This window comes from Oryctolagus cuniculus, chromosome 2 (assembly GCF_964237555.1).
Source record: "Oryctolagus cuniculus chromosome 2, mOryCun1.1, whole genome shotgun sequence".
NCBI lineage: Eukaryota > Metazoa > Chordata > Mammalia > Lagomorpha > Leporidae > Oryctolagus > Oryctolagus cuniculus.
The window spans coordinates 133,508,363-133,535,733 of record NC_091433.1 but is presented as its reverse complement, the minus strand read 5'-3'; the positions used below and the strand labels follow the sequence as shown (position 1 = coordinate 133,535,733).

The 27,371-nt window shown below is 46.6% G+C and overlaps 1 protein-coding gene across 1 annotated transcript in view; it reads left to right on the top strand.

Annotated features, from left to right (window-relative positions):
• The window catches only part of ANTXR1 (ANTXR cell adhesion molecule 1), a 241,894-nt gene that overhangs the window by 121,204 nt on the left and 93,319 nt on the right, over positions 1–27,371 (top strand). Inside the window, exon 13 of the mRNA XM_002709824.5 lies at positions 17,010–17,105. Coding sequence (XP_002709870.1) covers positions 17,010–17,105 — 96 coding nt within the window. The remainder of the gene's footprint in view (positions 1–17,009; positions 17,106–27,371) is intronic.

Sequence of the window (27,371 nt, the reverse complement as noted above, 5' to 3'; positions counted from 1 at the left end):
CCCATTATTTGAGCTGAAGGAATCTAGAACCACTCTTGAAAAAGGGTGGCCATTTACACTTGCTGCTATTGTTGGGATTAGTGTTGTGTCCTTTGAAGTATGCAGCTTAGCAAAATGCAGAGGAAAGACTTGGTTGAGAGTAAGAATGGGAAGAATCATGATTTGGGGGATCAGATCAGTGTGACTGAAAGCCTGATTCTGCTACTCGTTGGATGTGTGCCTTCAGACTGAAATACCAGCAGGTGCAGGATCTGATACACACTAGCTGCCCATTGTTAGTTTTCTTGCACTGACGTTGTAGTTGCTTTAGGAATTACCACAGTGATGTGGCTTGCAAAGAGATTCTGACTGCTGGGTAAATTAACAGAAACTTTGCATTAAAATTAAGATGAGTGAAAGGACTTCTCAACTTCTTCAAAACAAGTCTCCATTTGAGGGTGGTGTTCAGTACTAAAGACCTTCTGCAGGGAGAGTCTAGGGACACTGAATGTGTGAGAAATAGGGGATATTGTGTAGAGTACAGACTTGGGGATCTTTAGCATGGGGTCGTATTTAGCATCGAGACAACATTCAAAAGGCTGTTCTGAAACAGGTGCATCTGTACCTGCAGAATCCCAATTCTGCTGATCACTGTAGAGATCCGGGGGTTGAATAGGCCAAAAGACCGCTGTTGGCTCAGCTTTTACAAAGCTGCTTGGTTGTGTCAGGTGGGGGTGAACGAGCTCCCTGTTCCGATTGTGTCCCAGCACAGGCGACACGGGTTGTGTAAATAGCATCTACGCATCAGATGGGCAAGTGGACTAGAAGAGCTTTCAGACCCCTTCCAGTGTTGAGTCTGATTGTAGACCCAATGTGTGTTAGCAAAGGGGTAAGGTAAATATTATTAATCCTCCACAGCGTGACAAATGAGTTTGGTTTTTATCGTTTGAAAATAAATGTGAGAGACCTATGTCGGTGACACTGAAGATAGTTTCCCTTAGTGTGATTCAGACTGGCTAGCTTCCATCTGATACAAGTGAGGTCATATTTCATTCCAGAGGGTGCTTTGCTTAAAAGGATAATCTGTTTTCAAGGAACCTCAAAACACACTCTTTGATTTACAAACAATAGATGCCATACTTATAAATCATTCTCGTCTATTTGTTGTCTAGTCTCAGTAGAGCCATACCTAATTACAATGTCCTGACGTTTTTTATTATGGTTATTTTAAGATGGCCTGTGGTTTCACATACTGTCTGTCTGTAGAAAAGCCAAAAGACCACAGGAATATCAGAATGCAGAACTCAAATCTCAAATATTGTTTATGAGCTGAAAGAAAAGTGGTTTGCCAACATATCTATTTTGATAACCCTTGTGTATGCATAAAAATATCTTTTAAAATGTGTTTTGGAGGATTTGTGCTGATTTGTTTTTCTTGGGTGTTTGAGAAGTTGGCTTTCAATATCTTTTAGCTCTAACTATTATAAAGAATGTTTGCCCTAAGTTTTAAATTTTCTTACTTTGAGAGTAAATGAGAAAAAAAAATACTTTCTGAATCTATGCTTTAGAAAACTGAGATGAGCACATGGTCAGATGGTAAAAATAAAAGTTAACACCAAATAATCCATAGAAAAATAAATGGAATGAACCAAACTCGGCAGTTAGAAACATTTCGTTTGCAATGTGGATAGAACTGAAGACCATTATGTAAAGTGAAATAAACCAGGCACAGAAAGACAAGTACTGCATGACCTCACTCATATGTGGAGTCTAAAAAAGTTGATCTCCCAGAAGTCAAAAGTAGGATGGTGGTTACCAGAGGCTGGAGAGAGAAGGGAGGAGGTAGATGGGGAAGGGTTGATTAAGAGGTACCAAGTGGAAGTCAGATTGGAGAAAGAAGTTCCGGTGTTCTATTGCATGGCAGAATGACTACAGATAATGGTAATGTGCTATGTATTTTTAAAAAATACAGAGAAAAAGGATATTGAATATGTTCACCACAAATGATAAATGTTTAAGAAATAATTTACCCTGGATTTGAATATTATGTATGCATACTTGTATTAAAATATCACACTATTTCCCATAAATAGGTACAATTTTTTTATGTATTAGTTAAAATAAAATAAGTATAATTAAGGATGGTTTATAGAAAAAGCACGGATTCACAGACTGTATTTTTAAAATATCCAGCTGTATGTCATTTGCAATAAAACATACCCATAGTAGAATATGAAGATACAGAAAGATTGAATAAAGATATGAGAAAAGTTGTATCAAGCAAATATCAAAAGAAAGCTAGTACTAGAAGACCATGCCTTCACCACGCCCCTGTGTGACCTCATGCCCCTGCCTGACCACACTTGGGTGCCCACCTGCTCACCAGACCATGTAGCCATTCCCTTTTGAAAAACGTAAAAGGCAAGGAGCACCCCAAAAGCACTCTCTGCCTCGGCTTCACTGCCCGGGACAAGTGGCTGATAGCTGCTCGAGATGCTTGCTGCACGTGGTTTTTGGCCTGCTTTCTGCTTTGTATGGACCCCAACCTGATTTCCAGACTTTCTCTTCTCATTAAATTAGACTAACGCCCTCACTCTCCTATGCATTTCTCCCACTGAATAAAGAGCTTAAAAGAAAAAAAGCTAGTGTAGTTGTGTTAACGTGGGATAAAATAAACTTTATGACAAAAAGAGTATTGGCACAAATAGGAACATTATATAATATTAAAAAGAAAACAGTTAACCTAGAAGGTATAATTCTAATCTTCACTTAATGATTCTCCCTTAGTATACAAAAGGCAAAAATTGAGAGAATTGCAATAAGAAATTGGTGACTACACAACCATAGGAAATTTATGTATAATTTCTTGGGTAATTAATAGACCATGCAGCCAAAAAAAATTAAATATAAATGATTTGAATGATGCAGTTAAACATAAGCTAGTGGATTCACAATAAGGCTCCAACATAACATTCTTTTTTTAAAAAAATTGTTATGTATATGAGAGGCAGAGTTACAGACAGAGAGAGGGAGAGACATAGAGAAAGGTCTTCCGTCCACTGGTTCACTCCCCAAATGGTCGAAACTCCCAGAGCTGAGCTCATCCAAAGGCAGGAGCCAGGAACTTCTTTCAAGTTTCCCACATGGGTGGGCCATCTTCCACTGCTTTCCCAGGCCATAATCAGAGAGCTGGATCAGAAGAGGAGCAGCTGAGACATGAACCGGCGCCCATATGGAACTCCAGCACCACAAGCAGAGGTATAGCCTACTACGCCGGTCCCCAACATAACATTCTAAATAGGGTCCAAAATTTGGGTTTGTGTACAATGACAGATTATGCAATTACAACATTAATACCAAAAATATCATATTTTGTCAATTCTAAGACATACATTTTTCCTACATTTTAACATCACTGATTGGGAGTTTCAGATAATCAAAATTATAATCAGTATTTATTTATATGTTTATTTAATGGGTAATGTCTTTCTGTAATGTCTCATAAAAGAATGAGGCATCCAGAATGGAGGCATGAGAAATTTGAGAAATTCAGTCTGAGCTGTACCAAAAGTAAAGATAATGAAACATATGTTGGGGCCAGTGCTGTGGCATAGTTGGGTAAAGCCACCGCCTGCAGTGCTGGCATCCCGTATGGCATCCCGGTTCAAGCTCCGGCTGCTCCTCTTGATCCAGTTCTCTGCTATGGCTTAGGGAAGCAGTAGAAGATGACCCAAGTCCTTGGGCCTCCACACCCACGTGGGAGACCTGGAGGAAGCTCCTGGCTCCTGGCTTCAGATCGGCACAGCTCCAGCTGTGTGGCTATCTGGGGAGTGAACCGATGGAAGGAAGTCCTTTCTCTCTGTCTCTCCCTCTCACTGTCTGTAACTCTACCTCTCAAACAAATAAATAAATCTTTAAAAAAAAAAAAACATGTTGAACAAAGATGATCAATCTCTTCCTCTCCACCACCCACCCCTTATTCACAAGTAAGAACTTTAGCCTTTCCCCTTTAGGAAATGCCTCACTGTATACAAGAAATCTATATCCAACAAAGAATGCCTATTCCTTTTCAAGCATACTTCCATGCTTTTATAAGAAGTAGCCATGTAGTAAGCCCCCAACTAAGTCTCAACAAGTTTCAGAAATTGATATACAATCTATATTCTGGAATTTAAAAAAATACTGGTCAATAGCCAATCAAGTTATCAATCAGTTTTGAAAATCTCATGTTTTAAAGCTTCAAACACACATCCAAATCCTTTATGAGTCAATGTAAAATCATAATGTAAATGAGAACCTATTTAGAATCGATCAATTATGATGTCACATACTAAAACTTAGAATATAGTTAAGGTGGTTCTTGGAGGAAAATTTGTGGTCTTAAGTGGTTATAATAGGAAAGAAAAGAAGTTGTAAGTCAAAGAGCCAAGCACAGAACTCAAGAAGTCAGAGGAAAGCAACAGAGAAAACCTCGCCAAAAAAAAAAAAAAAAAAAATGGACAAATAAAGTAAGAACAGAATAGAACAGAAAATAAGAAGAGGTAACAAAGAAAACTGTTAGTTGAGCATAAAGCAGACAAAAAAGAGGAATAGACATGAATCCAGAGAACTGGGTTATGGCTGGATGGAAAGAGGAGCCCAACTACTATCACAGGTTCAGGCTGGTGCTAGAGGGAGGTCATTAACCAAGGGAGCTAAAAACACACACAAATTGAGTTCATGCCTCACCCACTCCCAAGTCTTCCTTCCTAGGGAAGCTTTAGTACACAAGATGGATGCTATGAAATACTGTTCTATATTTACATTTCACCACTCCCTACATATCACCAACTAAAATCTACCAAATTATTATGGAGCTCTTGATTGGTGGAGACTGTTTGTCTCCATAATGGTTTCTGATCACTATGGTGTTTTTTTTTTTTTAAATTTATGGTTCTGTTTATTTCTCATGCTAGATACTCCCCTCGCTTTCTAGCTGGACAGTGCATGCCTCTGGATGCCCTGATATCAGATAGCCAAGCTTATGTAAGTTGTACAAAAAATAAGAATTCCTAGTGCCTGAATAAGAGCTTGAAGAAAGTATATGCCCTCTGAACAAGATGCTTTAGTGAATGGCCCATGTGTCCATTTATGCCTATTCCTGGGTTACGGAGACTCTTCCAGATGGTAGAATCATTTGAGCTGAGCATTCTAAATTAGTGAGTGCAACTGAGAAAGGTACAGTTGTAGGAAGAAATGCACAATTTCAAGTGAATCCAAAAAGTTGAGATGGGGGAAGAAGGTTGCAAAGAGAGAAGAGGAAGAGGAGGAAGACAGAGAAGAAGGAAGAGGAAGAGACAGAGAAGGAGGAGGAAAAAGAGATATGCGGTTTGGAAAGTGAGACCAAAAATCAAAGAAAGCCTGAAAAAATATCCTTTCTATCAAAACTAAAATAATTGCCAACTCTTTAAATGATCCAAACTTGACAAAAACAGTTGGCTAGGCTTCATAGAATGGGAAGAGATCTGGCCTGACCCAGACCCCCATTGGCCTGGTTGGCAGTTGATAGACATTTTGCACCAAATCACAAGTTGCTCCAGGTTTCTATGTGTGTTTGCTAATCAGGATCGTATTTGAGACTGATATGATTTATATTGTTTACACTCCACAAAAGCAAACTCTTCCCTCCGTTCCCTACAGAATGGCCAAGACCCACAGGGTATATAAACACCCTCCCTTGTGCGAAGCAACCATCCTCTCACTTACTTATTAGGGCACCAAAGAAGTTCAAAAATCAGTGATTTAATTGATTTCTCCCCCAAAGAAGAGTCAGTGCCACAAGCGATACATAGCTAGCATTCCTCTGCCTTTGCTGTGGTTGCTAGACCAGATGTTCGTTTAGTCAGTGCCCAAAGCAGTGGACTTAATGTTTTGTTTCTTTTTTCTTTTTTTTTTTTTTCAAAAAATTTAAAAGTACTTGAATAAGTGACAACTAAAATATTCCTGGGATTTTCTTACACACAACCCTGCATCAGGAAAACTGCTTCACTGGCAGGCCAAAGAAGTACGAAAGGCACAGCTAAGGCAATTTTATTTTGCCTGCAGTGCCCAAACTCATGGATTTATTACAGGTATCTGTGGAGGTCTTGAGATTGTATAGAGGAGGTGCAAACTCAGTCAAAATAAGCATCTACAAAATGCTTCTTATGATAGGAGTTCAACCTGGGAACCTCCCATTGACCCCTCCCTACTGGCCTTAAAATGTGTGAATGCACTGATCCCTAGCAGATAGACATGTCTGATGATAATTCTGTATTTCATATTCCTCACTCTTAATAACACTCTGCCCATCCCTACTTGTGTGCCTTTGATCACAGTTTGGTTTCCCTCTGGAATGCCCTTCTTTGTCTTTCTACCTGCTCAGTTTCACCATGGCTGCAAGTCCTGCCAAGTCCTGTCTGGATCCGCCCGAGGATGTGCACTGGCTCAGCACGTCTCTTAAACTCCCTCTGTGCTGAGCTCAGGCACTGAGGATCGTAGAATACCTGTGCTGCTCTCTGAGCAAGTCCTGTGATCCTTCCCTGCTGCTGAGTGATGACCTCTTTCAGGACTGGAGCTAGTCCCGTCTCACACTGCTGAACATAGTTGAGAAACTCAATAGAAAATGACTTGTTGGTTTCCTGATATACACAGGGATGGGGAGAGGCCCAGATCCTATTGTCCTGGTTGACAATTTGCAGCCATAGTGCATCAAATCACAAGTTGCTCTAGGATCCTTATGTGTATTTTCAAGTCATGAAATTATTTGGTACTAACTTGATTTATATTGTTATTTATATTGACCCAAAAAGCAGGCCAACTCCTCTCTCTGTTCCCACAGAATGACAGAGTCCCAGCAAGGTATAAAAACACTTTTTCTTGTGCAAAGCAATCATCTTCTCATCGATTCATTAGGGCACCAAGTGTATTATGCAGTTTAAAGACATTGTTTTCAGGAACGGTCACCAGTGGGAAGCTTCCATCTTTATGAGGCTCCACCACACCCAGCCTTCAAAGTCCACAAGTCAAAGCAACACCCAACAGTATATAGTAGGTGATATTTACTTACTAATAACATGTAACAGTGATGCTAACATACTAGAGATGATCAGTAAAACCAACTGGGCATATATATTAAATAAATAGCCACATTAAAAGTAAGTAGGTGAATGACTATTTCTCTTACGCTGTCACAGGACTTAAACATTGCTAAATAACCTTAGTAATCCTCTTTCAGCATCCTATTCACAAGAACTAAGACATTCTGAGTACTAATTGAGCTACATTTTGTTACCATTATTCTCTGAAAACTAGAGTGTTTTTTTTTTTTTGAAAGATTGTATTTATATCAGAGGTATAGTTACAGGTAGAGAGACAGAGAAAAGTCTTCCATTCACTGGTTCACTCCCCAAATGACCACAATAGCCAGAGCTGAGTGGATCCAAAGTCAGGATCCAAGAGCTTCTTCCACATCTCCCACATGGGTACAGGGGCCCAAGAACTCAGGTCATCTTCTACTGCTTTCCCAGGCCATAGCAGAGACTTGAATCAGAAGAAAAACAGCCAGGACATGAGCTGGTACCTATATGGGATGCTGGTGCTGCAGGCAGAGGCTTAGCCCACTATACCACAGTGCTGGCCCCCCTGAAAACTGGTTTTGATTAGCAAAATCCATGAATTTTATGGAGGGGGAAGTGCTGAATGAATGCAAAGTTTACTTTTTACCACCCTGACCATTGTGACAGGAAATGTCATTACTGGGCCAGGTGACAAGAATACCAAGGTGATATGGGGAAACCTTCCACTTGATATGAGTGTCCTGCCATGATAAGGTCCCAGATCTCGAGTTTGTAGAAATATGGCACCGTCGTCCCCTTGACTGTCTACTAATGATGGCCTATCTGTGTCTTCCTGGCATTATTCACCTAAGACATAATGCAGTAAGACTGATAGCAAACTGAGTGTTCATATCCAAGTTATTTCTGCTCCTTCAAAGTATTGACCTTGGAGAGCTGTATGCTTTCTCCAACAACATAGTCACTAATCCAGTTATTTTCTGCACTTTTGCTTTGAAATTGCCATAGCCCTGAAAGCACAGTATTTGAGTATTCTCAACAGAGGAATAGAAGAACATCATTGTCATTTGATTTCAAAAACTCCAGAAGTTATGGGAAGCAGGTATGGTGAATCATGGATTATGAAGTTGGGAACCTTCTTGGGGAAGAACAAAACATGACTCAGAAGGTGTAAGGTTTTCTTCTTGTGGCCTGGGAGTTGGATTTAGAAATGGTTCCAAGGAAGGTGTTTGAGGACTGCTTTGAGTAATGATTGCATCTTTGAGGGAAGTCTCCATCCTCCAAACCCATTGATTTTGAGGAAATTCAATTCATTTGGATGTGGGGGTTCTCTTATGTTCATGGCATGAACAGCCTCATGGGTTAACATCCATGCTTTCTGGAAAGAGTTCCATAAAGGCCTAGGTATTCTTACCTCATATTTTTTTCTAATTCTGCCCACTACTTGGATTAAAGAATCTAGTATCCTCACCATCTATCAATTATACTGCCATTTCTAGTCCAAAATACCTCTCAGGTAACAAGAATGAATCTTATTATTTGGTTATGTTACCACATTAATGTTTGATCACTGGAAAATGCACTTGGGTTTTCTTTCCTTGACATTGGGATGGCAGTGTTAGGTACTTGGGTTTCTCAAAAATGTAATCTGGGACCACCCACTAACACCATAGCTCCTGTCACTGTTAGTGTGAGGTTCACAGGCATCAAATTCATTTACCTGTGCCAAGCCTGGGCACATCCCCAGGAACGTGGCTCGGGCACAGAAACAAGGGAGAATGGAAAGGGGAGGTACATGTACCGAAGGATGACCGAGGGCCAGCCCTTATCTCACACGGACTCGCAGTCAGTCCTGGGCAGAGACTGTAGGGAAAAGGATGTTCAGAGAGAGGATAGTTAGCTTCTCCAAAGCCCACATATTTGTAAGCGGAAGTATTAGGATTTGAGACATCTTCTCTTGATTCCAAAGTAAAGATGTTTTTGGTTTAAAAAAAATTTACCCAAGCAATGAAAGTTAGAAAGGTTGTTTTAGGGAGAAGAGTGAGAAAGGGGCAAGGTGTACACAGGGATCTAAATGTGATTTAGTTTTGTCAAAGCACGAAGTATAAGGGGGAGGTGATCAGAGGACACTGCAGAAACAAGAGGAGCCTTTTGTGGGGTAAGGACCCAAAACCTTGTGCCTTACGGTCTATAAATGGATTCCGGGGATTTAATGGACAGCCCCCCCCCCCCAAATTATAATCTGAAGTGTGTGAGTTTGTGTGTAAACGTGAGTGTGGACTTTTGTGGGGAAATGGCTGTCTCAGTACTGCCGAATTCTCAAATGGTAAGAACTCTTAGAAGCAATGAAGAACTGTTGAAGAGTCCGTGAGTAGGCAGGCTGTCAGATGAACGGTTCCAGCTGCGGTGGAGTAGATGGACTTCCCAGGAGCAGTCCTGGTGGAAGAGAAACCAGTAAGGAGCTCATTGCAGCTGTGCAGAAAGACGCTGAGATTCTCGGCCTGACCCGCAGTGCTGCAGATGAAGCAGACAGAGGCAGACCCAGCCAGGCTGGTGGAGAGAGGGGCGGAGGGTGTGATCTGGGGGAAGGGAGACAGGGAGAAAAAAAGACTGAGATTGACTTCCAAGGTTCCAGTTTGGGTTGATAGGTAGCACCATGAAGTGAGTGGGTTTGAAGGAGAAGCAGCGAATGCAGTTTGGACTGCTGAACTTGAGAGATGAGTGGCAGCTGCTGGACAGTTGAATGACCACAAAGCATGAGGAGAGGTCCAGGCTAGAAGCAAAGATTTCAGTCATCAATATCTAGATGAATGCTAACGCTGTGGAAGGAAAAATGAGCCAGCCCGTGAAGAGTGTTAGAAGAAAACAGCAGTGAGCCACGAATGGATCCAAGGGTTGCACAACACTGTACATGTCCTTAATGCCACCAAATTGTACACTTAGAAGTGGCTACAATGCCGGAGTCTGTCCTGATTGTTCCTCTTCCAGTCCAGCTCTCTGCTGTGGCCCAAGAGTGCAGTGGAGGATGGCCCAGTGCTTGGGCCCTGCACCCACATGGGAGACCAGGAGAAGTACCTGGCTCCTGGCTTTGGATCAGTGTGGTGCGCCGGCCACAGCGCACCAACCCCAGCAGCCATTGTGGGGTGAACCAACGGAAAAGGAAGACCTTTCTCTCTGTCTCTCTCACTGTCCACTCTGCCTGTCAAAAAAAAAAAAAAAAAAAAAAAGAAGTGGCTACAATGGTAACTACCAAACTGTACAGTTAAAATGATGCAGATAAATATATATTTATATTTAAAAGTGGGAAAGCAAAAGAAATTACTTTATAAAGCACATCAACATCTGTATATAAGAAGCCCAAGAGGAAGATGGGAGAAATGAACAGAGATAGGAGGGGTCATAGATGACAGGGGACGAGGATTGCAATAAAATAAAGCACAGGGTTGGGTGGCCAGGTGAGTTAGACAATCCCTGAAGTAGCTACCAGAAATAATAGCTGGACTATATAAGCTCTGGGAGAGAGAGAAGTCTAGTCTCAGGCATACCCATCCAGAACTTCTCAGCAGCAATAAAATGACTTCAATTTCATCCTTCAAAATAAAACTTGCCTGGGCTCTGCCAGTTTTGCCTGGGCAGGAAACAGCTCAGAGCAGCTGCTGTGGATGGGGCTAAATTCCACTGGAGAGCCCTGGAATGTGACGCCTCCGAAGCACCAGCCTTTGAGGAAGCGGGGAGCAGTGTGCAGAGCCTCCCCGCTCCAGCTCACTGCCCCACAGGGACAGCCCTGACTCTGAGCTCAGGGTCTCCTGTCCGAGCAGGGTGAGGCGGACGCGTTGGTCTCGGCCCCCGATGGACTCTGGGGTTTAGAACCACTGACTGCTGGGAGTCACCAGGTCGGCCAACAGACCAGAGCTGCCCAGGCCAAAGGGTCTCTCTCCTGAGTGCTTTGCAGCAGGGCTTCAAAGACAGCCTCACCCAACCCCAGAGAGAAGAGGAGGGAGGGTGGAGGACCCCTGGGAAGCCTCAAAGCCCCCCATCACCACCATCAGGCGTGTCCCCGCGTGCCCTGTGCAGGGGAGCATCCAGAGAAAAAGCATCACCAGCTTTGAGGAAGCGCTCATGAATCCTCAGCTGTTCTCTTGTCATATTCTTGGCGGGTCAGCTACCAGCCCTGCAGTGTGGCGGATCGGGTCTCACTAATGCGCGGTTAATGTGTACAGGACAGTCTAACCCTGTGAGAGCACCGAGTCCCTAACTGCACAACCCGGCCTCAGCCAGAACTGCTGCAGACCGGTCCCACCCCTCACACACACACACACACACACACACTCACACACATACACACACAGAGAAACACACGCATACACACACACAGATGCATACACACAGATATACATGTGCGCATGCACACACACAGACACGCACACACACAGAGACACATAGACACAGACACACACACAGATGCAGACACACAGATATACATGTGCGCGCGCACACACACAGACACAGACACACATGCACAACCACACACATACACAGATATACATGTGCACAAAGACACGCAGATAGACACACACACATACACAGATGCACACACACACAGATATACATGAGCGCCCAGACACGCAGATATACACACAGAGACACACATGCACACACATGTATACACACATAGACACACATGCACACACGTATACACACAGAGATATACATGCGCACACACACACACACACACCCAGTGAGGACTGTAATAAGCCCCTTGGGAATAAACTGAGTCTGAGTTGCCAAATGTTTAGTACACTTCCCAGCCCCCATCCTGGGGTTAGCTAGAGTAAGAGATGCTGGTGGAGGCTGGAGGTCACTGGAGTGGGGGTGTGAAGCCCGCCTCTCCCCTGCCTGCACTGTGGGTTACCTGGGAGATGAGGCCCAACAGTGCAAGTCTGGGCCTTGCCCTTCTGACTGCCAGCTGGAGCCTTCTGTGAGTGTGGCAGCAAATGGCCTGGAACCTGGAGCCCGGAATTAAATCGATTTCCCAGGCCGTGGCGCCTGCCCAGGAGAGACACACAGCTCCGGGAACAGTTACCAAGCGCTGATTGGCTTATGCCTTAGGGACCCTCACTTGAACAGGTCCCTTCTGGATTCTTCCAAGGCCCAGAGAGGGGCCCCTATCCTTTTACTTTTTAAAAATATATTTCTGTTTCTTCAGGGTTTCTCCCCAGATGGGTTAAGCAGCAGGCCCAAGCAGAGCTGCTTGTGTGGAGCAGCAGGGAGCAGCTCCTCCCTGTGGCCAGCACGCTCCCAAGAGAGAAAGGGGAGACGCATCCACATATGCCCAGCTCCCTTTTTCCTTATCTGCTGAGTGAGTAAAGGGGCAAGTCAGGGTCACACACGACAGGACAGGAACCATCAGTGTCCAGGCCCACCTGGAGGACACTTTATTGGCCACAGGATGACCACCCCCCCCTTACCCAGCACGGGCAGCAGGCAGAATCCCAGCGCAAGCCCCACTTTGAGACGTAGAATTCCACAAAGGGACTGCGTGGACCTTCCCAGCCCTCCCCAGTTCCTCGCCATGTTCTCCTCCCCTTTCCCATGGCAACCCTCACAACAAAACAGAACGGAGCAGAGAGCTGGACGCTGGGTCCTCCCCGGGCCTGGCTCTCCTATGACACGATTGCAAACAAACCCAGACAAGATCTAAGCTTTGCCCCTGCCCCAGGCCTCGTGTCAGAAATGCAGGTGACCCGGATGCCACCTACCGAGTGAGAGAAACCTGTGTTACCCCTGTGAGAACAGTGTCCTCCTTGTCCTAAAGGAGAGGTCTGATTTCATGAGCCGGGAGCAGAAGGAATCCGACCAGAGCATGATGTGGGGACTTGGCTTTGCAAGCCAGGCAGCCTTCAGGGAAGGAGCAGGCTGCATGCCCGGCCCTGTGTTTAATGTCACCTGTCTGCATGCCTCAGGGCGCCTCTGGGCCAGCAGATTACACTTCAGCCTTTGATGGCCCAGAGGAGGCTGAAAAGTTCCTAAAGAGGAAGGCTGATCCTGTCCCCCTTCCCCGCCCCTGGAAGATATACCCAGTAGGCTGCTCCCTTGACCCCTGCTTCCTATAAGCCCTGGTCACCCATCCCACAGCACCACCCCCATCCGCTGTCAAAGTGTCTTAAAGGGACATGTTGACTTCTTCAACTTTATTTCCATTTTGTAAATAAAGTAAGAAGTTAGCCTGTGTCAAAATTTAGGCTGCTAGGAAGGCTTCTGGTGAATTACAGACTCTGGGAGCCTGCTGGGCAAGTCCGTCTCTGGGCTTTGGGTCATAAAATCAGGTCCTTCCACGTCCCCAGCTCTGGCTCCACTTTCCCATCAGGACCTCCGGAGAGAACCTGGAATAAGGCTCTGCCCCTCAGCCCGGGGCTGCTCCTGCTGAACTTGGGAGCCAGGGAGCACTGGTTCCCAGAAGTCACTTTGTCCCTGCCACCTGACTGAGAAGGGTCCTTGGGTGCGCACAGTCCTTCTGGGGACTATTGATCCTAGTGGCCCCACGCAGCCCCAGGATGGTGGGTGTCCATGTAGGCTGGGGTCTCTCGTGAAGATGGGGAGCAGAGCCCAAGCCCACACATTGGTGCAAGTGCAAGTGTGAGAGCTCCTCTCCATCTGGGCTCACATCCAGGAAGAAGCTTTCTGGAGCAAGTGGCCATTAGCATAGGATGTGCCAGCAGGCAGTGAACCAGGGACCCCAGAGGATACAACGGAGTCCACAGCCCAAATAGCCAAGAGTGGAGAGGGGAGGAGAGCCAGGTTTCGGGGGGTGGGGGCAGACTCTGCTGTGTGGGACATTGCACCTGCTTCCAGGCCATGCGCAGAGCCTGCTCCTAGCACTCAGGGTGAGAGGAAGGGGAGACTTCATCTTGAAACTCGGTAGAGAGGCAAAAGGGCTATGGTTTAGAATAACTGAACTAATTTCATAAATTAAGCAAATACCAATTAGTGAACAGTGTGTAGTTCTAGACCACATACTGGTATTTATTCAAACAGGAAGCGTTCATTGTCCATCCCTCTTCACAAGGTTACTGATTAGAACTCCAAACCAAGCATCTAAGGGGAAGGCGGGCTTTGCCACACCAGTGTCCTGTGACTTCACACTGGCGTGCACCTGCACCACACTTCTCGCTGACCCATGCCAGGCCGGGTGGGAAATTTCAATCCATCACAGCAGATGGGGCAAACACAAACTCCATCTCTGATGCTAGTTCCTGAAGTTCAGTCTTTAAAGTGCCGATACCTCTTAGCTGATTTCTTTTATAACTGACATTACAGTGTAATGGTCAGCTGGAAGAAGGGCAAACTTCTCAAATCAGGCCTTGTGGACACCGGTCCCAGCTTTACAACATAAAGTGTAAGCCTATCAATGTAAACATTGACAAGTTAATATTTGTTACATGAATAACAAAGAAGGTCTGACGCTGTGTATCTCTGTTATCTCCTTCTAAAACATTCATTTATTTAAAACAAACTCCAGCCCTTTGTCCAGTGGTTCTGAAGTGATTCCTACGTGTTCTTTTTGAGCTGGGTTATGATGGGTTCTGCAGGATCTTGAGAACCAGGCAGTGCTGTGGGGGCTTTATCTCGATGCTGTCTCCAGTGCACAAGAAAGTTCCTGTCTTCGGGAGTTCCTTCTCCTGTGCGTTTGCACACCCCAGCACCCCCACCCCCACAGCTGTCCTCCTCCAACACTGCCAAGGAGGACTGTGGCTCACCAGGGACCGACCCCACTTGGCCGGCGAAAAGGCAGCCATTGCTGCGTCAGAATCCAGGAAGTCCTCTCCCAGTGCAGAAGCCTCCTGCCCCCACTGCCGCCCTGGGGACCTGGTCCCTCACCCGCGCTGCTTCATGAGAAGCAAAAAGTGAAAGCCTCATCCCCAGAGTTTCTTGGTCCTTCTACCTCGGTTCATGTAACTAAAATGAGAACACAAAATCAGAGCGAGGAGACAGTATGTATAATGAGAAGAGATATAGTCTACAGGTTTTACCAAAAGACTGCTGTATTATAAATCTCTCAGATGCCAAAATCACATCTTAAGTCCAAGTGCAAACAGTTTGAGAGTCTGAAACACCCACCGTCTCCGTCGTGACCGGGAAATAGAGGGCAGTGAGCTACAGATCCGTGTTTCAGAAGATGGCTTAGGTCGGATGGCCTGGCCGTGGCTGCTTGTATCTGGCGGCTCCTTTTATCCGCACCCCAGTGCAGTGAGGCAGAGAGGTTTGTTTGCATTTTATGGATGTGGGCTGCAGAGACAGAGGTCAAGAGGGATGTCCATGACTAACAGTAAATTTGGAACACACTTGTAAGTTCTTTCTGTCACCCCAGAGAGCACCTCTCTCTGCCATCACTCATATGTAAATGCTCCTCTAGCACTGCCATGTCCACCTATCAGGCCCCTGTGCCCACCCATCCACCCACTGCCCTGGGCTGCCTCACCCTGCACCTGCTCCTGTGAGGGTGCAGCTCCCTCGGGGCCCATCTGGCGCTCCCAAGCCTTGGCTCAGTGGGAACCGGGGGTGTTTAGTTCCCTGGCCTTTTGGTCAAAGACATTCCAAGAAGATCCTGGGAGTTAGAGCTGCCTTTAAACAGCTTCCAGTAGCCCCTGATGAGCCCTCCGAGTGGGAGTGAGTCACCGACCAGCGCTGCCCTGAACTTGCCGTGCTACCATGGACAGACCACCCAACCGCTCTGCTCTGCAAATGGGGGAGGGACCATAGCACTGAGAAGCTGGTGGTGCTGTGCACCTCTTTCCTCTGAACACAAATTTGTGGGTGTTGCTTCAAGAGTGTCCCAGGCTTCTGTGCCTCTTCAGCCCATCTGTGTACTCCACAGGCCCACGGACCCGGGACAGGAAGCCCTGGGCTGGGTGAGCGCCAACACAATGTGGGGAGACCCACGCAGAGACTTGTAGAGAACGACCTCTTATGTTGATTTTCTCGTGAAATATTGACAGGAAGACAGGCAGGGAGGGAAGGAGAGGAGGAAATATAGATGAAAAGGAGAAAATTTCCACAAACCCACTGCCAGTCAAACCGCTACTAATACTTCAGTAAACACCAGAGGAAAGCTCCTGTCTCCCTCACTCCCCACACTCAATGTGTCCTGTGCTCCCCAAAGTTGTGTCTATTTGCATTCCTGGGAGCTGGGGGGAGGGAGTGGCGGGTGGGGGCGGGACTTAGAGCCTTGTTTTCAAGTGGCTTCCTTGAATTGGCAGCCTCAGATTGCTGATGCCAAGTAGGACTTGTGTTTGCTGAAAGTGAACAACTACCACAGGCCACCACAGCCGTGTCTGTTTTCAGGCCTGGCCTGGGCATGTCTTCAGGGTAACATTGGTCTTGGGTGTCTCCCTCCCTGCCTCCCATTGGATCTGATCATGAGGCTGACTCAGCCACCTACCCCTCATCTTCCAGGTTCTCAGCAGGTGCCCCGCCTGCACCCTGGTACTCACCTGCCCTCTGTGGTTCTAGCTTTCCATCTACTGCCCAGGGGCAGCCCAGGTGGTGGCGGCAACATGAGACCTTGAGAGCAGGAGGCTGTCACAGGGTGGGGATAATATTCCAGGGACATTGGGGCATCCGTGGCATAGGAGGCCATCTCACTGCCTGCTCTGTCTCTTGCAGGGTTGGTCCCTCCAAGTGTCCCTCAAAGAGAAAAGCAGAGTCTCCCAAAAGACAAATGCATTCCTCTTGAAAACCAGCTAAGAGGAGTTTGTCACGGGGCCATGAGCCCCCAAATGATGAAGTGATGGGCGGAGTTTCAGCCGTTTGCTTGGCAGACTGAGCCCTTGTCTGGGTCTCAGGTCTGCCTGGGGCTGGCGGGGCCTGGGGAGGGAACCCCACGGCTGGACCGTTCGCTGTTACAGCAGTCTCTGTCTCTCTCTCTCCGCCCCACAGTCTGATGGCTCCATCCTGGCGATCGCACTGCTGATCCTGTTCCTGCTCCTGGCCCTGGCACTGCTCTGGTGGTTCTGGCCCCTCTGCTGCACCGTGGTAAGTGCCCCCACCCCGAGCCACACAAAGCCAAGGTGACATGAAGTTCCCAGCATCGGGAGTGAAGAAAAAGAGACAAGAAAGCCCAGCAGTGGGGAGAGATCTTGCCGTTTATACAGCATGAAGGCATAGTGGGCAGTGGAAGCACAAGTCATTATCAGTCATTACTGGTTAGGGTGTGGGATTGCCCACGGGTACATTCTTTGGGTAGGGAGGCTGGAATGGCTGCCCTGGGTGCATGGAAAGGATCCATAGGAGGCCACATGTGGTGAGTGTTATTTGACATGTAATAAACATGAAGAGTGATGGGAATATACAGATGATAAACATGAGCATGGCGGATGATGAGTGGTGTCTAACATGTAATGAGTATATAATGCCTGTGTAAGTACACACACTCACATTTGCTGAGTTACCCTAACTGATCCTCTTCTAAGCCCACCCTGGTCTTAGCAACTAGACTACCCATCTGAGAGAGTATCTTGAGCTTCTTTCATTTCAACATACTCCCACCTTTATTACATTAATTTTAGCCAACACGTATAGGACACTCACTGCATGCCAGTTCTTCAACCACAAGATCAACCAGAAGCTGCCTCCACCCCATCATTGCCATCTGCAGTCACCACGTAGCTCCAGCCAGTGGCTTAGGACCTGGAATAGCTGCCCTAATGACATTCTCCTATGCCCAAGGGACCTATGGCTTGTTGTCCCTGTTCTGTTGGGAAAAGCCCAAAGAGAGAAACACTGGCTCTGATCCATCTAGTTCTGCCATATCATGCCTCTATGCAAGTCAGGGTGTGTACCAAGAAGCCCAGGTAAGTTTGAAGTGACCCATGCTCGGCTGCCAGGGTGTCTTCTGTTCCCTGTATTTTAGTTCTTCCAGGAGGGCCCGGCAGGGGAACGAACAGACAGGGAACCTCGTCAGGTCAAGGCTGGTCTTCCTCATGTCTTGGGAACCCCAGGGAGGGGCCCCATGCCTGCGTGTAGCACTGAGCTGGCCTGAGACTGCAGACATACAGAGCACTAGAAAAGGAGCGGCGACGGCTTCAAAGAACGTTTTCTTGGTTTTTGTTTTTCAGATCTGGGGCTTTTTAAATTTATTTTTTAAGGAATACAAATTTCATAAGTACAACTTTAGGAATATAGTTGTTCTTCCCACTGTACCCGTCCTTCCACCCACTCGAAGGAAGTTTTTTGAAGAGGTGGTAATAAATGAGATGAGAGAAGCAGCCAGGCTGTAGACCGCGTGGCAGGGCCTTCTGGAAAGGGACGGCTTGCAGCCGGCGGCAGTGCGAGTGTGCAGGGAGGGACCTGGACAGGCAAAACCGCGGGGCAGTTAGCACCGGACTGACTGGACTGATGGCATCAAAATGCTAAACAGATCCTTCCCCAAGCAGCTCCAAGAGCTAAACATTGTGTTAAATACTTAAAGCTGCACAACCATTTTATTTTGAGGGCAAAAGAAAAAAAATTCCTATTCTGCCAGAATAGTTTCTATGGTGATTCAAAAACAGGCATGTTTTCAAGTCTAGGAATCTGAACACATGCACGCATGCACACACACACACAGACACACGCACATACATGTAGTAGGTTCTTAACTAAAGCAGTTACCTCTGGGTGAAGCAGCTGGGAACAATAAAACAACCAAGCGGTGCTCCATCAGCTGCCAGCTGTGTGAGGCTGGGCAAGTTACTTAACTTCTCTGTCTCTCGGTTTTTCTCACTGGAGTAATGAGGACCCTGTAGATGGCTGGTGAAGATTAAAGGAGTTTATATAACCATGACATGCTTAGAAAGCACCTAGCACACATTAAGTGCTGTGTGTTGGTATTATTATTAAAAAGGATTTGACTGTAATAGGAGCCTATTGCTATACTGTGTGGCATCCAATTTATATTGGCAGGAAGCATTGCTCAAAATAAACCTTGCATTATTGGAAGCAGCATCACCCAAGAGCACATTGTTTTGCAATATTCAAAATATTTTTCAATGAATTTATCTGGTTAAGTCCCTGTTGCTTGGGAAATCTGCCAGAATGTCTTCATGTGGTCTGATTATGTAAGTTCCAAAGGATTCCTTTATGAGGAAAGATCTTGGAGATTAAGTTTCCTGTTTATGATGTCTATTAAAACTGCCCCACCCCCTATCTCTGGGAGATGGCCTAGGCTCTGGTGCTTGGTGTGTCCCCAAAATCTGCTTGTTGATCACTTGCTTCCCTAATGAGAGGGGGGTGGATTGAAATCATGAGATTTCTGCTGGGAGCAGGCAGGAAGGAGGTAAACATTGGCCTCCCCTCCCTGAATTAGAGCTCCCCTCGCAAAGAGTCCTCTGCCCCAGAGAGGGCCTCCTTGGAAACGCCAGCCCCTAAACCCTCCTCTGCCTCTCTCCCCTCCTCACCCCTACGTGTGGGAAATGCCCCATCGCTGGGTATCACAGCTGCATCCTGATGTTGAGGGAAAAAAAAAAAAACAAAACAGAAAGCAGCAAGGACCTATGAAACGTGGGCTCCACGAGGCCATCTCTGCCGTGTGTCAGCTTCCCTTTCTGCAAAGTTCTCTCCAGGAATGAGACTCAAAATACCTCACAGCCTGCCTTCCCCCACCGAAGCTGAGCCCAGCTAGGCTGGTCACTTGATGTACACAGGCAAAGGCCATCACATGCAGCCGAGAATTCAGCAGGAGGCAAAAAACAGGCAGGCGGCTCCTCAGAATCCAAACCTGGAGGGCAGAATGAATGCTGCCTCATCTCATAGCAAGCTGACCCCACGCTGACCCCCTGGACGCCCCGCACTGAGACTGACCTGTCTGCCTTTTCTGTCCCTGCTCCCAAGAGACTGATCTCTCAGAGGAGAATTGCCCAAGCCCGCTGACCAGGGGCACTGTGCATGTACGAGGACTTCAGCGCTGCTCAGAACACCTTAGCTTAGCTTTAGGCGGAAGAATCCCTCCCGAGTGGTTACCGGTCTCCCGGAGAAACTGGAGACTGTGCCCTAGGAGACCCTCCACCTCCAGCACCCCTGCTGTGTCTCCCCCCAGGCATCCTGGCCTCTCCCCACCCTTTGCACTCCTGTTCATCGCCTGCCTGCCTCGCCTCAGCCCTTCCCATGGCATCTGCCTCCTCTCCTTCCCTCCCCACGGGCTGCCTCCTCCCCCGAATGAGCACCAGCCTCCATCATCCTTCCAAAGCCATCTCGGACTTTATTTCTCCTTCAGGCTGCTCTCTCCCCCCTCCCCTGCCTTTCACAGACTTCTCTGCAGAGCATCTGCTGTCCTCCATTCTTTCACGGCCCACTGTGCCCTGACCTCCATCGCCGGCGAGAGTGACTGACGGTTGTTTCTCTGCGCCTTCTCTTGCCAATGTCTCCGTCATTCCTCATTCTACTTTCCCTCTTTCACACTGGAAACTCTGACTTCTCTCTCCTTAAACTCTCCTTTGCTATTCTTCTGACACCTTTCCTATGTCTCTGCTCAGTTTCTCCCTGTCTCCTTCATGCTCTCTTCTTCTTACCTTTTATCTTCTGGAATTCTCTTCAACCCTCTCCTCTACACACCGTCCCCCAACAATATCACCAAAGCCATGACCTCAACTACTTGATGCATGCACCCATCACTGGCCACCACTCCAGATAATCAGTCTACAGTAGAGGAGCCGAGTGAGCATCTCCAAACTAAACCCATCGTGGTACCTCCTGCATCTGTTCTTCATCAGGGGCTGTGTCACTGTGCTCCGTCACCTGCAGAGCGACCGCTGCTGCCTTCTTCTGTCACTCCCTGTCTTGTCCCATTTCAGAGCTGTCTACAAGGCACCCTTGTCCCTCACATCTCATCGGATCCCCACATCCACTCACACTCACCCCAGCACAACCACATACGTGGCAATCCATAGTTGCTTACTAAATAGCTGTGGAATGAGTGCCATTGCCTTAATCTCAGGTTCTACTTGAAGTATTTGACTTTCTGTCTACACTCTTAGTCTTTCTCACCTTCACTGCACAACGTTGTCTTTAGGAATGAACCATCAGGTTATTGTCCTACTCACTTCTCTGCCAGAAATCCTCTTGCCTGTCAGTGGTCTAACACGAAGTTTCACTTCCTTGAAGCGGCAGTGGTAAGCCTTTTCTAACCTGGCCCTCCTTCTCCAGCCTCACCACTCACTTCCCCTCCTGAGCAGGGACCATCCATGCCACTGATTACACTATTACGATTGTCTGTTTGCTTGTCTGATTTCACCTGGGAAGCCCAGCCTATAGATCCCCGGAGCATAACAAAAAGCATGACTCAGAACTGTGATGCAGTACAACTCAGAGCTTGTCCAGTACCTAAGTGGATGAAAGGCCATCTCCTGAACTGCTCTACTCTTTGGGGCTCCTTGAACCACCACGTACTTATCTACCACCATCTTTTGGCTCATCTTGTTTTCGCTTGCTGAAATATTTCCATCTTCTTTATCTACTCCATCCACAATCCCTCCTGCTTCAAAGTCCAGCTCACTGATGGCTCCATCTTGGGAGCTACTGCACATCTCGCCCTCCTGCCCACCCCGTCCCTGGGGGAGAATCAGCCATGCTCCTTCACTTGGTTTCCACAGTGCTTTTTTTTTTTTTTTTTATTTGAAAGAGAGAGTTACAGAGAGAGATAGAGCCAGAGAGAGAAAGGTCTCTCATTCCACTGGGTCACTCCCCAAATGACCACCATAGCCAGAGCTGAGCTAATCCAAAGCCAGGAGCCAGAAGCTTCTTCTGGGTCTCCCATGTGGGTACAGGGGCCCAAGGACTTGGGCCATCTTCTACTGCTATCCCAGGCCATAGCAGAGAGCGGGATCAAAAGTGGAGCAGACGGAACTAGAACCGGTGCCCATATGGGATGCCAGCACTGTAGGCTGGGGTTTTAACCCACTGCACCACAGCACTGGGCCCCCATAGTGCTTTCTTTATAGCTTTTTGAAGCATGTACTCATTCTATCAGGAGTGTGTATTTGTATGCATATTTCTCTCACTGTAATATGAACTCCTCCAGAGTAAGGAGAAACTAAATGCACAAAGTAAGAGGGTACCCATTCTGTAATTCTCATGTTTTCCAAACTAAACTAAAAAGCTAAGTTGTCTTAGGGGAGGGGGTTTAGAAATGGCAGGAACTCACAAACTGATGAAACAGGATTGGATGGTCATTCCATGGGTGTTGGTATTATTATATTTCATAACTAACATTTATGAGTGTACTTCAAAAAGTTCATTGTATACAGAATTAAATGGTGGGCTTCTTTTGCTGCAAAAATTCAGATCCATGCATAGTTTTTTCATAATATGCATTTTCTGTGAACTTTTTGGATTTCAAAATTTTTGCACCAAAATAAACTTCTCTTTTAATTCCATTTTTCCATTAACTTTTTGAAGTACCCTTGTGAGTAACCTGCAAGGTTTTATATGTAGCAAATATTACATGTAAAAGACATTTAAACCGATTTCTTAAATAAAATCTTAGAATGTGCTCACTTTATTGAGACTTTTTTTTAAGATTTATTTTATTTGTTTAAAAGACAGAGTTACAGAGAGAGGTAGAGACAGAGAGAGAGGTCTTCCATCTGCTGTTCACTCCCCAGATGGCCACAACGGCTGGAGCTGCGCCGATTCGAAGCCAGGAACTAGGAGACTCTTCCAGGTCTCCCATGCGGGTACAGGGGCCCAAGGACCTGGGCCATCGTCCACTGCTATCCCAGGCCATAGCAGAGAGCTGAACCAGAAGAGGAACAGCTGGGACTAGAACTGGCACCCATATGGGATGCCGGCACTTCAGGCCAGGGCTTTAACCCACTGTGCCACAGCCCCAGCCCTTTTATTGGGACATTAATGGTGTACCAGTAAACCCTAAGGCAAAAAAATCTTGCCATATTGTGCAAGATGAAAAAGTACTGGAAATCAGTTTTACAACAAGGTAAATATACTTAACAGTACACTTAAAAATGGTAAGATGGTGGTTTTTTGGTGTTTTGTTTTGTTTTGTTTTGTTTGACAGACAGAGTTAGAAAGTGAGAGAGAAAGACAGAGAGAACGGTCTTCCTTCCGTTGGTTCACTCCCCAAATGGCTGCTACGGCCGGCGCGCTGCGCCAATCTGAAGCTAGGAACCAGGTGCTTCTCCTGGTCTCCCATGCGGGTGCAGGGCCCAAGCACTTGGGCCATCCTCCACTGCTTTCCTGGGACACAGCAGACAGCTGGACTGGAAGAGGGGCAACCAGGACAGAATCCGGTGCCCCAACCAGGACTAGAACCTGGAGTACCGGCGCCGCAGGCAGAGGATTAGCCTAGGGAGCTGCAGCGCTGGCAAGATGGTGGGTTTTATGTTGTATTTTTCACCACAGTTAAAAAGGAAAAGAGCCTGCTTTGTAGCTGGAATTCTGTTGCAATCCAACTAAACCATCACATTATCAAATCATTATATTGCTCTTCAAACAACAAAAGCAAATATTTTAATTCAGTTTCTTGGGAGAAGGTCATTTCATGCATTCAGGATTTCTCCATATACAAATACAGTTTCTGTTCGTATTTGTTTTATTTTCAGCATTCTGGGTATCTTGTGAACAGTTTTTGAAGAATTATGTCAAGGGTCATGTTTCATTCACTTTATTGAATTTCAAGGATGGATCAGCAAGTAAGCCCCCTGGACATCTCCAGTGACAAAATTGCAAGGGCCAAAAAGTAATCGAGAACTTGATATGCCTTAAAATGAAACAAAAATATCATCTTTAAATAATGCTGTCCACACCTTTAAACCTAACATTTAGTTTGCAGGACCAGACCAGCATTGGGATTTCCTGACAGTTGGTTTAATGAAAACATGACCAGTACAAGCAGCTCCTTAACCAGGCGCCTTGGCTGCCGCCAATTGGGCTGTCTTGATCCCTCTCCAGCCTCCACCCATCCCCATCTGGACCCTGCTCACTCTACAGCCAACAAGATTACTTGTCAGTAACACACACAGCAGTGCGCCCATGGGCTGCCCTCCCCGGCCACCCCAGAGCTCAGCACCCCAAGCCCCACATACCCAAGGCCTTTCTCATCTCCACCTTCCTCGGGTGGCTTCCTCCTCCCTGCTGAGCAGGCCTTCCTCTAGACCTAGGGCAGCTGGCATCCAGCACCACGTCTTCCTCTGTCAGTTAAAAGCCTCAGTTTCCCCATGTAGAAAACCATAGAAAACCAGAACCATATTGTGTCTGAGGTTGTTGCTTCCTTCTGTTCTCAGCCTCTGTGAGTGAATCTACCCCTCCCTTTCAAGGTATCCTGGCCTGTGGGTCTCAGACCTGGTTAAACTGAGGATGAGGAATGAAGGGCAACCTTTCCTAGCTGTGGCCACAGGACAGCACACCCTACAGGATGTGAATAGGTGCACTTCTCAACAAGAGGTAGTTAGACAGCAAGCTTGGAAGACACTGTTAAGCTAAGTCGAATAATTGTCAGGACTTCTCAGAGCACTTAATGGGATAATTTGCATTGTGAGAGCCCAGTTGTGTTTTTTTTTAATTTTTTTTTTTTTTTTTTTGACAGAGTGGACAGTGAGAGAGAGAGACAGAGAGAAAGGTCTTCCTTTGCCGTTGGTTCACCCTCCAATGGCCGCCCCAGCCAGCGTGCTGTGGCCGGTGCACCGCGCTGATCCAATGGCAGGAGCCAGGTGCTTCTGGTCTCCCATGGGGTGCAGGGCCCAAGCACTTGGGCCATCCTCCACTGCACTCCCTGGCCACAGCAGAGAGCTGGCCTGGAAGAGGGGCAACTGGGACAGAATCCGGCGCCCCGACCAGGACTAGAACCCGGGGTGCCGGCGCCGCCAGGCGGAGGATTAGCCTAGTGAGCCGCGGCGCCAGCTCCAGTTGTGTTTTGATCCTAGAGCCCTCCATTGCCTTATCCCTCCCCCTCCAGGCATCTGGAAGGACACCAGTATTCTGCGAAATATCTTTTGGGAAACCCTGTGCCAGAGAGCACGAGAGCAGCTGATGAGAGACAAGGCTGCTGGGTTCTGACTTGTAGCCTCTCCTGCCCTGCTCCAAGGCTGCCTCAGGACCAGCAAGCTTGACCGTGGGCGTCATCGGCATGGCCTTGACCCCGGGTGTGCTACTCAGATCTCAGGGGCACTGCTCGTGAGCAGAACCACCTTGTCCTTAACCCAGGCAAAGGCTGAAAGCTTCTCCAACCCTCTGGAAACCTGCCTTCCTGGACTTACTTTGTTGTTGCAGTTAGCAGAACTTTACAGGGACCCTGGCCTATCATCTGGTGGAGAGCATGCCCAGCCATTCTTTTAAATGACCATAGAAGTCACTTAGGCCTTACAACTAATGCTCAAATTCCTGCCACGACTCATTTAGATACTGATGAATTTGGCCTTCTAAATAGTCCTGGTCTTAAGGGAGATGATATAAGAGGCCAAAAATTAGAGTTCCAAATGAAAAAAAAAATTGAGCTCATTTCTTTGAGAATTTCTTGTAGTTCATTCCAGATCAACACCCTTGGCACCAAGCCTTTGCTAAACTTTTCTGGTGTAAAATTGCCAGACCCAGGCAGTGCATAACCTACATAAACCCACCCCAAAGAATCATGAGGAGCCTATTAATGTATACGACTGTATAGCAGAAAGATTAATTTATCTGCCATCAACTAGCAGCTCATTCTTCCTGGGCATATTCCCCTCCAGGTTGCCTATTTGCCCTGAGTTTCAGAACGTCAGTGATAAGAATACTTATTTTAAGGACTGAGAATCAGAATGGTAAGTTAGGACATAAAGGACTGAGAGAAAGCCTTCCCTCCTGCCTGAGACATTAAAGCCCCTGGTTGACAGCTTTTCCCATGTAGATTGCCATTTCTTCCACATAACTCTGTTCTGGGGGCTTCTAATCTCTGAGGCCAGGGAGGCAGCAGCTGAGTCAGCTTTAAGAGAGAAAGCCAGAAGTTCCAGAATACGCAGTGCTTTAAATCAAAGGCCCCAAAGCACTTTTGCCAACTAATACATCATTTGTTTGTGCTACCTATCCTCTGAGCAGACAAGAGCTATCATTTGTGAAAAATCAGTTACCATTACTCTTAACTACATAGCAAAAACAAAAATATTCCTGGAGAAATATAATAAAAAGTTGTGTTAGGTGCATGGCAAGACTCACAAGAAAATAGGAGATATTTCCAGGGCCGTAGTAAAGAAGGCTCTAGAGGGGCTGATGTTGTGGCCCAGCATGTTAAGCTGCAGCCTGCAACACTGGCAGCCCATATGGGTGCCAATCGTGTCTCGGATGCTCCACTTCCAATCCAGCTCCCTGCTAAAGACCTGAGAACAGCGACAAAAGATGGCCCATGTGTTTGGGCCCTTGCCACCCACTTAGGAGACCCAAATGGAGTTCCAGGCTTCTGGCTTCAACCTGGCCCAGCCATGGCTATTTGCAGCCATTTGGTGAGTGAACCAGCAGATGGAAGATTCTCTCTCTCTCTCTCTCTCTCTCTCTCTCTCCATCCCTCCCTCCCTCTGTCTCTGTAACTTCATGACTTTCAAATAAATAAATCTTAACAGCAACAACAAAAAAAAAGGATCTAGAAATCAGAGAATCAGCTCACCCTGTAATTGTGGTTGTTCTGCATGAGATTTTCTGATCTCAGTAACCTAGAAGTTTGGTTTAACAATAGCCTTGCATGACCCCATAAAAGGTGAGAGTTGGAACTGAGTCTTCTGCCTAAAGTTGAGACCTTGAATGAAAGAACAGATTTTGTGTGTGTGTGTGTGTGTGTCCCTACAAATTCTTAACCTTGACCTCTCAGAGTTTTAGAATTCAAATGTATAACTCTTGGGTCCTGTTAATCATAATCCAAGAAAAAGTAGACGCAGTCAGTTTCAACCTGTTTATGGATGTGCAGGAGGAAATCTGAATCCATTAGCAGGTTTGTCTCTCAACCCAGATCTCCTAGGATTCCCAGAGGCAATGCAAACTACACATGAGCTCACAATCCAAACTTACCAAAACCCAAGGAATATTATTGCCCACGCTCGTTGGGAGAAATAACAGTTCTGTCTTTCTCCACATGGAACACAATGGAAGCAATGGAGAACCCAGCATTCCTGACAACAGAACAAGGACGCTGTAATTTTTAGAATGAGACATTTTTGAGTCTGGGGTTTCTGCTCACATCACAGCACTGGTAGGAATGTCTGCCTTGAAGCAAAACATACGCCTCACTTATCTGATTGAGGTATAGGGCTGTTAGAAATAAGCTAATTCGTGGTCCTCAAATGATGA